Genomic DNA, 10341 nt, shown 5'->3' on the forward strand with positions numbered 1-10341 from the left:
GAACCTAACAAGGTTTATGTCAACCCTTCTTCGATTTGCCGCACCAGGAATAGAGAAGAGGGGAGATGATAAGTGGTACAGAAGTAGGCGGTATCTGTGATATTCTGAAATAAACCGCCGAATTGGCTTGAAAGAAAAAAAAAACCATCTATACCGATCTAAACTCTGCATCCGATCGCGTCAATTTAGATCTAAAATATTGAAATTTTTAAATTATTGATTATTTTTTACTACTAGCTACGCTTGAACAAATTGGGAACGAAAGTCATTTAATCGCATGGTTTCAACCATATCTGACCGGACGTCTATTTCGAGTCAATTTCGTAGGTTTCACTTCCAGAGAGTCCGCGAGCTCGTTTGGGGTTTTTCATCGTTGTAAGATTGTGGCCCCTTGTCTTATTTTTGTCTTCACTACATCAAACTGTGCATCTTTGCAAAAAAAAAATCTGTCATAACTGTTGTTACTGTAAAGTAAATGATCTCTGGATTGCCGTTGGTAAGTGTCGTACATACTTTAGGGACAATAGGAACATCTCTTATTCGTATTGTCTGTCAAAGTCTCCTATTCTACGTTATAGTGAGGTGCACGATTAAGGTGTAGTATTAAAAAGCAAGTTACATTTTAACACACATTTCAAGCATACTGTTAACCAGATTGTTCGATTGTTAGGTTTTATATTTAAGTTGACCAAGGAATTTAGTGACCCGACGTGTTTTAAGTGGACAACGGAGAGGGCCGTCGGCTCGTGAGTGGTGACGAGCTGTTTTCTGTGCTGAGCGCGAAAGCGCGATTCGTAAACCACGCACCAGGACGCCACGATCCACTACATTATACGAAGAAAAGATCGCTTGAAGATACTCCACCGACAGCGTGTAGTACTCGTGGTGTCGTCTGCAACCTCGTTCACTCCACCCTTTCGCTCAGGAAAAAAATAGATCTTGATCGGTTGGATTACGATCCGCGATTTCGGCGCTAGACCTAGACCGGTTTGTTCACGTTCACTGGCGACCTAGAAATAGTTCTTATAGGCGTGCGAACGGCAGATTCACGCGATGGAAATGTGTGAAGAGAAATGACACGTTTGTGGGAGCGAATATCGACTATTATCGATGAGGATTAGTGTCCGACTATTTGGTGGAAAGTTAGCGATCGCTCGCATGCGAAAAATACAAGAACAACAAATTCCACAAATGATCATGAAGGCCACAACCGGCTGCCTTCTCCTTATGATGCGATGCACCTGCGTTGAAATCGCGAGCCGCGAGTGCTAATCATTGATTAGAACTTGGTCCCGCGGTAACGAATTCCATTTGTGTCCATTTTAAGAAGCACAGTCATCATCAGTCGCGTATCAGTCGCGCGTTGCTGTCCTTTCGTGCTCGTCATTCTTCTTCGATCTGCGGCTGTTGGTGTGACTTTAATTTAATTTTTGTGGTGTTGTACATATGTTTCTTAAATAGTTTTGTACTAAATTTGCTTTTCTGAAAGGCGAAGAGATAGATGTAATGGGTGAAAAAATCTCAAATTCCCAAACTGAAGCGAAACAATTGCAGAGGATGTCAATGGCTGCACCAATCGTGATTCAACCCAGTGTTACGTCTCAACCCGATGTAACAATGCTCGCTAAGCAGCAATGCGGTAAGCGTAGATGGGCCTGTTCTATGAGTGTTACAGACGGTTCTCAAGATGTGCCCCATATTGTAGGTGTGCCAATGCCCCCGAAGGGCATACCGGATTACCCTCCTGGTTTAGAGCATCTGATTGGCATTGACAAGCTGCGGGTGTGCCAGTCTGTTGATATGCTAAAGATGTTCACCACTTTCGAGCACGCCAACAAATACACGATCAAGACCGGAAGCGGTGATCATGTGTATTCGGCAACCGAGGATACAGGTTATTGCACTCGATTTTGTTGCGGTACGCTTCGCAGCTTCGATGTAGAAATCGTCGATAGGTCCGAGAAAAGGGCCGTCCTCTACATTAGTCGTCCCTGGCGATGTCAGTCGTGCTGGTTTCCATGTTGTATGCAGAAGTTGGCGGTAACTGCTTCCACCGGTAATGTCGGATATGTGGTACAGGATTGGTCGTTCTGGACGTCTGATATCAGCATCAAGAATCAGAATGACGAGACCGTGCTAAAGATCGTCGGACCCTGGCTTACGTTTGCCACGTGCTGCAGTGACTCTGTGTTTAAGGTTAGCCACAGACTTAGAGACGAAAGTAAAAGCTGCAACCTCTATGTCGTTCCGCTTCTTTCACTTTTTCTAGATCCTCGCTACCGACGGTACGCAGATCGGTCAGATCAACAAGAAGTGGTCGGGATTGTGTAAAGAATTGTTTACCGATGCGGATAACTTCAACATCACCTTCCCGATAGACCTGGACGTTCGAGTGAAGGCCACCTTACTGGCGGCATTGTTATTAATTGTAAGTATCTTCAGATTCCCTGTGTATAACTTACCTATCTTCACTATGCTTTATTCTAGGATTACATGTACTTTGAGGGTGTTCCAGTTAACCTGATCGGCTCGCTAGTTACGCAACTGGGTCTTTAGTCACGGCTGTTTCTAGTCACAACAGTTGGAATCGTTTGCGACTGTTCCCTGTACATGCTGCGATCCTGGTCGATTCCCCTTTTGGTGTGTTTGTTGTCTTGCGAGGGTCAGGAGATTATTTAGGAAAATACAAAAAGTTCCTTTTATGCGTTTAAACTAAAAATAAATCTGCTAAAAAAACTCTCATTTATATTTGACTCACCCTCGTAAAATCTGGCCCAGAACGCCAGAACGGAAAAAAATCGTCGTACTGGATACGCATTCTCGCTTACCATGACCGACCATGCGCCTCCATAAAATCCTGTTGCCAAAAGTATGGTCAAAGTATGGTCAAAGTATTTTTTCTTTGCATGTTCCATTCTCCCATTCTGCCATCTCGCTCAGTGATCGAGAACTCCAGGTGTTCCCTGATCAAGGTCGTAGTCGGTATGTGTCCGTATGTAGGTACATGTCATGAATCAAAACCACGACCTTTACTACCACGTTTAGCACGGCTACACGTAACGATTGTAGCAGAAAATCAACAGGGCCGGAAGTGGCTCCCAGAACTAGAAGATCTATTGGGGTCCATGAGCGCTCTTTGGCTAATCTCTCAAGGTAAAAGCTATTGATTAGAAGACAAATAAATGTCTAAACAGTCCCAAAGTTTAGCGTTTACGATTCTATTGTCGATCAGGAAGCTCTCGTTGAGGGAAGGGAAAGGCCATTAATTTTCATTGTTGATAGATAATATTTGTTTAGTTTTTCGCACGATAACTTGATTTAATCACGTGTTTAAATTGATTTATCACGTCATAAATTGATCTAATCACGAAGACCTACCTCGCTCATTTCGTCGGTTATTTAACCCCTAAAAGAATGCAATAGATTTATTTTTGACCACATCGAATAAGTGAAACTTCCGCCATCCCTTCAAAGCACGGTGGAATTTTGGGGTTTGGCCATTGGCCAAAAATGTACTTTTATGATCGATCTTTTATCTCGCTCTCTCTTTTGTGCAAGAGCGAGAATCAAAGAGCCCAATAATTTATTTACCTTTCTCTTGCAAGAAAGCGTTGAGATCGTTGGATGTGCAAGAGAGCTTTGTTTTTTTTTTTATTTTTTTGAAATAAAATGCAGTTTATCTGATAAAAATGATAAATAATCAAAATGATAACAGATAAAAATCGATTAAAATTCGATTTAAAAAATCCAATTTTCGTTTAAAATCAAAATTCCAAGCGATAAATGGACTACACCCTGTGCTGTTGTTTTGGTTTTGGTTTTGAGGTTAGAATTTTTTTGAAAAGAGTCGTTAAAAGTTTTTTACCTACTTTTTCCGGGCTGAAACCACGAAAAAGCTTTCAAAATACTTTTGTAACACCACCGGAACCAACTCACAATCAACGCCAGAGAGTACAGAAATCGGCAAGTTTCAAGGTCCGTGATTTTGTAAGGATCGGTTGCACTAACGATCGAATTCTCCTTTCAGCTATCACGGAAAGATCTCCTGCAATTCAGATTACGGAAAGTCTATTAGTCGTTCTTTAAAATGATAGAAAAAGGTGAGGAACGCATCGGCGGTAGTAAAAAACATCATAATAATGGTCAACCTTCCGTTCTGCAGGCGATTCTGTGTACCGGGTGAATGTGCAAACAACCAAAACTCTCGAGGAGCTCCGGGCGCTGAGTAAGTTCGTTCGATTATTCACCCTACGATGCGCATCTCTCATTGGTTTTCCCATTTAAAATCGGATACAGATGCACGGAACGATAGGCTGCTAGCTGATTTCGGTGTCGATGTGTTCACGTTAAAAGATACGGTACAGGAGCTTCTGGAGCAGTTTTCTCAGATACGCCAGCATACCGGATTGGGAGTTGAACGACCCGAACTGTCCTTTTTGGACGAGTTCCTGCAGCAGCGCGAGGCCAAACGGCTAGAGGCGAAACTGCATTCCATGGAATTGAAATCCGAAATCGAAGCTCTACAGAACGCAGTTGACTGTGTCGAGAAAGAAACAAAACAGCTGGAATGCTTCCTAGAGGAAAGCGAATCGCTTGTCACGACCGGAGATCAGTACGAAAAGAGGCATGCATTGCTGGAAAAGAGCATCGAGCAAATCAAGGGCCGTCAGGTAAGAAAACTCGCCATAAGGCGACTCGATAAGGCGATCTCGTGGTGCTAATGGCTTGGCCTCGTTTTGCAGAAACACCTCACGAACCTCACGAACGAGATCGATCTGGATGAACTGATCGCCAATGTGCGTCTGCTGGAGGAGGAAACTGCTTCGCGCCGGAATGAGAACTGAACTGGGTTTGTTGAGCGAGGATTAGGGGACTTCGGGGTAACAGAGACCAAACAAATAACGATTCATGCTATTGCGCTGGCATTTCTCCTGGGAATCACCGACAAGATCAGAGAGCCACATAAACATGGTCAGATGCTGGGGTTGTTGTCGAGAGATTGGCAACGTCAGCACATAATGTGTCGCGGTCCTGGTTTATGTTTCAAGGGGATTTTTTAACGCAACTACCTGGTGCAGCTACCGGGATCTTTCACAGGAAATCTAAAACCACCATCAGGTGATTCATGCAAAAGGTATTGAAAGAATGTCTTTTCGGTACGTCGATTGCCTGGCTGTTGTTTTGGAAACGTGTATTTTAAAGGGATAACGGGGAAAAACACATTCGTTCACCGTTCCCTTCGTGCCTGTGAAATGATTAAATAAGTAAAATACGTTCAAACATAACTTGTATACATTACTAGCATTTATATCAAGGTCGCTCTTAACCAAGCCTTGACAAACATTCGATTACACTTTGATTCAACAGTTTAGTAGGATTAAAGGGATACGAATTGCTATATACTTAAATAAACTGAAACCAATTACAAATGCAAGGCCAATGTGCACAACGCACGTAAAATGTTATGAAAAATAGTATAATTTTCTTTATTATCGAATTGATGTATTCTGGACAGTACAGTAGCAGGTATGAAAGAGTTTTCTTTTTCAACATGTTCAGAACGAATAATCTTTTTTTGGTTTAAAGTCTCAAAAAAGAAAATAATATTCAAATTCTCCAGAGCTGTTCACTGAAGCATCTGTCTGTGAAATTCATTGAACAATCGAAGAGAGACACAAGAGATGATAATTGCAAAAATGATATAACCTTTCTTGCTACTCTAAAAATCTTACCATGGACCTCCATACAGCACATTATCTAACTTGACGAAAACGTCCCGTATTCGAAGCAATATCGCCACACAAATAAGAAAACAAAAGTTCTACAACCCGCGTCGTTACACAGCAGTATTCACTCACTGACGAGTAATTTTTCGTTTATTTTCGATAACTCACTCCCTCCACTCCTGGCTCTCTTCTTCTGGAACATTAAATTGCTATCTTCCTACTTGCTATCTCCCATCTCTGGCATTGTATTGTTCCTCTGTCCCACCTGCTACCGGGATTGGCAGCGATCATCGTCTTGGCTGATTACAGTACCAGACACATTGTTGCTTCCGCCATTCCGTGCAACATTGTAGCCACGTGGGTCAGAGATGTGAATCTGCCCACTCACCACATTCAGGCGCGATCGATGTAGTACGGTTCTCCTTTATTTAGTGATTGATGGTTGTCTTCTTTGAACCTTTGGACTTGTTTCTCTTTGGCAGCACTTTATCTGATTCTGGAGAAAAGAAAGCAGCAAAATATGAGATCTAGAACGTGCTCCATACCGATCGGCAATACAAACGCGAGGATCGAATGTAGTGGTGGGGTGGATCGACTATTCTGCATCTCATGCATCATGCAGAAAGTCGTGGTAGAAGGTGAAGCAAAAGATGAAGCGAAACTATGGTAAGCATGCATGCTATGGTGCTGGCGGCAAGCGGTCCTGCTGAAGACCCTCCAACTCCTGCTCCTTCTTCTTCATTTGGGAAATCAATGGAGGAACAGTTCACTCCGTCACATATCTTACCACCAAACATGTAGCACTGTTCGAAGCTAGACCGCTTCAAACCTGTAAAGGTCGGCTGGTAGTTGTAGATGACATGCTGATCGATCTGTGCCTCATCCCTGAACTGATGATCATTACGGCGCGTCTCGCCAATGAAGAAATCAGCAAAGTATTGGGCCGCCTGTATGGCGTTGGCAGTGTGCGAGATGTTCTTGTTCGAGATCCACTCGTAGATGTTCTTCTCCGGGTGGAATTGAATACCATAAAATGGATACCTAGGGGAGGAAGAAGGGGATACGACGTAGCATTAGATACGGACTGGCTATTCAAGCTTTCAAAAGCCTCCTTCCAGAGGTGCGGTTCATGATTCTTACGTTTTGTGCTCGATCGTCGAGATAAACTCCATTCCGTTCCAGTCGCGATCGACCGACATTACGCGCCACTCGTTGTCCAGCCCATAAGCGGTCAGGTTCGCTTCGGTGACGCAGTACTGATGGAAGTTGGCGGTCACTGGTTCGCGGCTAAGTATGTCGATCACCTCCTTCGGTGCCGTACCGAACAATCGGCTGTCGCGGAAATCATTTTTAAAATTCAGTGGCAACGCCTGGCTATTGGAGCTACAGTGTGCCCGATGTTCGACGCCATTGGCGGCCAGGTAGGTGAGCAGCTCGAATCCGAGACAGGTGCCCCAGAGCGGGAAGTGGTCACCGTTGTCGTTTAGCCGGATCGCATGGTCGTAAATGTGGCGTCCAGCGTCCGCGTAACCGTTGCTCTGGTTAAACCAGGTGGCACCACCCGGGAAGAGTATACCATTGACGTAGCTCATCATCTCTTCATAGTACTCAGGCGGTTGATTGATCCTAGACGAGACAATAATGAAAGATTGAATTATCAAATTGATTACTTCCTCTGTGCTCACTGTGCGACATCTCTTTTGATGATCTGGTAGAGAAAAATCATAAACGTTACGTGTCCATTTGCACGTGGCTTGTATGTACTACATATCATTGTAACAAATCATTCGCAACACATAAAACTTAAAACGTTTTGATAACTAACTTTGGTTGGCACAAGTTGAATCTCCTGAGTGTGTATGTCTACAGTACGGCTTGACCAGAGTAGACGACATTATCTTATCAAACCCTCAACAGATCAAACCCTCAACTCTGAAGATGCCTCATCCCATCAACTCACACACTGCATTCAATTCAAAACGGCAAATTCTTTCAATAGCATTCCTCACGTTCCCGTACAATCCAACTGACTTACCAAATTGGTACGACGCGGGCCCCAGCACCTTCGACAAATTTCACGTACGATGCAGCAATGTAACTATCGTATCCCTCGTCACCATAGTTCTGCGTCATCAGATAGGACAACTCCTGGGATAGGATGCCGACCACCGGCTTATCGTTCACTAGCGCTTCCGAGGCCACTTTTTGCCTCTGCACTAGCAACTGTTTGGCTTCGACGGCAGCTAGCACTGCAACAAACACCACGACCAACCACAACTGCATTGCACCGCTGCTGCCACCGCTCGCGTTGATAGTCATCATTGGCAACGATGTGATGACAATGTTTTGCACATCCGACCTCGCTCAAGCGCCAACTGATACTGCGTCCAGCAACCGAATTTGAATTATAAAGCATCTCGAGTACCCCCGCTCTACGAGAGTGACGCGCGCTTTCCGCGCTTGGTGATGATGGTGACAACATGTTTTGAACGCTATCAACTCGCCGCTGCTGGAATTATTAATCGTTGGCTCTCTTGCGATAGGCACAAGATGTCCAATCAAAGAGTAAACTGGGGTTCTCGCACGTGAATGAGATTGAGAGTGAGAGATAGAGAGAGGAACATGGAACGTGCAGAGCCACAGATGATTTGATCACCATAAAGTCTCTTCTCAATACAGGAACCACCTTGCACCACACAGCATGGCATTGACATCACTCTCGATGACGGATGAATAACTGTTATCGCTTCGCTACTGGAACTGGAAATCTATCTGTTGGTGGCTGCTGGTACGAGCACACAGAAACCGTTGCCAGTAGAACGGTTCACAAGGAACAGCAGTGATCTTGAAGGGGATGGTACAGTATAATTCTGGCCACGCGCATCTTATTGAAATCGGGATTCGCTGCGCAAACTTACGAAGTGCTGCTTTATCAGAAACTACATCGAACCAACGACTACTGTTGGTTTCTCATCAACTTAGTGCCGGCAAGAGCTACGTATTTAAAACCAATTGGTATTTGCAGATCCAGCGTTACACCCAACGAGGGGTCTTCGTAGCCTGAAAAAGATCCTTTTCCGGTTAACGATTGCACGAATTCTTCCGCCAGTGTTCATCAGTCTAATTCTTTCGCGATCGCGATCATCGATCTTCTGACGACAGCAACATACAATACATTTCGAATGTATTCAGAGTGTTCAAGGTCCATTAGATTCAGTTTTCTCATATTCGTATATTTTTGTCCGCTTTATCATCAGCCAGGGCACTTCAGATACGCTATTGTGCCGCCTGAAGATCTGTGTTTCACATTCTATCCGAGTTTTGTTGTTTTTGTTGTTGTTAGTGTGTTTTGTTTGCTCCATTAAGTTAACTTCCCATTCCCCAACCTTCCAGACACACACATTCATTCACGACGGCACCCCCCTTTTGCTGTCCAATATTTATAGACTCGTTTCTTTTAATGCGAGTGAGTATATTTAAGTTCATGTTTTCTTTTCCTCTGTCCCTGTGCTTGCTCCTGGTGCAGATGCTGGTTAGCAGCAGCTGCAAAAACGTGTCCCTCCGTGTTCCGCACTCTTGCTTAGAAGATGTTTAAAACACTACTAACCGCCACAACACTCCCTAAATCCTCCGTGCGTGGATCCCACACCTGCCCTACATTGTGTTACGCAATGCTATTAATTATTATTTTGTGTTCTCGATACTGTCCGTCTGTATGCGTGTGTGTTTACAAGGAGCGAACAGGGATGTGGGTACGAGAGAGAGAGAGCGTGCATTTGCTTTTTACCATTTATTATATTACCTTTTTACTTCTTTATCTTAAAACTAAACATCTCTCACATACACACACATACATGCGCGCACACACATACTCACACATACAATCGCTCTTGCCCTGATTGCGCTCTCCTATACACTCTCAATCATCCACTCTTAAATATGGGATCATCATTTGCATTATCCTCTAGCGCAGCTTCTCAATTTGCTGCTGCTCGACAGAACGAGAAAAGAACCTTCCCCATCCTTTGTCACTTTTATCTCTGCATGGTTTTTTTTTGTTTGTGTGTGTGTTTGTGATTTATTGATTTCTTAGGTAAATTTGCGACCTACTTCTTATATGCTTGCTTGCTTACTTGTGTTGCTGCTACTGCTCATCTCCTGCTGCAGCTTGTCTCTTGTCACATCACTTCAACATTCTCACGCCGGCGTTATCAGGTAATTCAAATCCTTCATAATTTACTAATATAAACATGTATGCGAATCTGTTCGCCTCTCAATCAGGCGATGGTTGCGCCTATTTTGTTTTTTTTTTATCATAGATTTCTTAAACGCCTGTGATGTCATTTCACAAAGCCGAGCAGCAGGTTGCGTTGCAAACATTGCACCACCATAAAATCGGAACACACATATGCTTAAGAATGCTCCATTTTATGCGATTTGTCTTATATTACAATTACAGCAGCGTATTGACCTTCTTGGTAATCACCTTTGTCATCGCATTGCCTTATCCGTGTGTCCGGGAGGTTTTGCGGAAGGATAGCTACTGAAACAACAAACCGATCTCGATACTTTTGTAAACAATGATACAAAACGTCGGAATAATAGGATGAAAGAA

The 10341-nt window shown here is 43.7% G+C and overlaps 4 protein-coding genes across 11 annotated transcripts in view; 2 read left to right on the forward strand and 2 right to left on the reverse strand.

Moving 5' to 3' along the window:
• The first annotated feature begins 1557 nt into the window (after positions 1-1557).
• On the forward strand, positions 1558-2556 carry LOC125955510 (phospholipid scramblase 1-like). Its single transcript, XM_049686643.1, has 4 exons — positions 1558-1639; positions 1706-2196; positions 2270-2428; positions 2488-2556. Exons 1-4 carry the CDS (start codon positions 1558-1560, stop codon positions 2554-2556), a joined length of 801 nt encoding a protein of 266 aa, XP_049542600.1.
• A 1295-nt stretch (positions 2557-3851) lies between these two features.
• Positions 3852-5603, forward strand: LOC125958362 (uncharacterized). The gene is made up of 5 exons (XM_049691648.1): positions 3852-3963; positions 4028-4100; positions 4163-4225; positions 4297-4670; positions 4743-5603. Exons 2-5 carry the CDS (start codon positions 4088-4090, stop codon positions 4842-4844), a joined length of 552 nt encoding a protein of 183 aa, XP_049547605.1. The 5' UTR covers positions 3852-3963; positions 4028-4087; the 3' UTR covers positions 4845-5603.
• A 230-nt stretch (positions 5604-5833) lies between these two features.
• LOC125958340 (gamma-glutamyl hydrolase A-like) lies at positions 5834-8117 on the reverse strand. The gene is made up of 4 exons (XM_049691621.1): positions 7762-8117; positions 6867-7352; positions 6514-6767; positions 5834-6222 (listed from the first exon to the last, which is right to left on the reverse strand). The coding sequence occupies exons 1-4, from the start codon at positions 8046-8048 to the stop codon at positions 6155-6157; spliced, it is 1095 nt and encodes a 364-aa protein (XP_049547578.1). The 5' UTR covers positions 8049-8117; the 3' UTR covers positions 5834-6154.
• Positions 8118-9977: 1860 nt separating this feature from the next.
• The window catches only part of LOC125958324 (hornerin), a 96215-nt gene continuing 95851 nt past the window's right edge, over positions 9978-10341 (reverse strand). For all 8 annotated transcript variants that reach the window (XM_049691594.1, XM_049691599.1, XM_049691596.1 and 5 more), the window contains one exon: positions 9978-10341. This exon is cut by the window's right edge and continues 2426 nt beyond it. The gene's annotated coding sequence lies outside the window, so the exon portion shown is untranslated.

Source organism: Anopheles darlingi, chromosome 3 (assembly GCF_943734745.1).
Source record: "Anopheles darlingi chromosome 3, idAnoDarlMG_H_01, whole genome shotgun sequence".
Taxonomy (NCBI): Eukaryota; Metazoa; Arthropoda; class Insecta; order Diptera; family Culicidae; genus Anopheles; species Anopheles darlingi.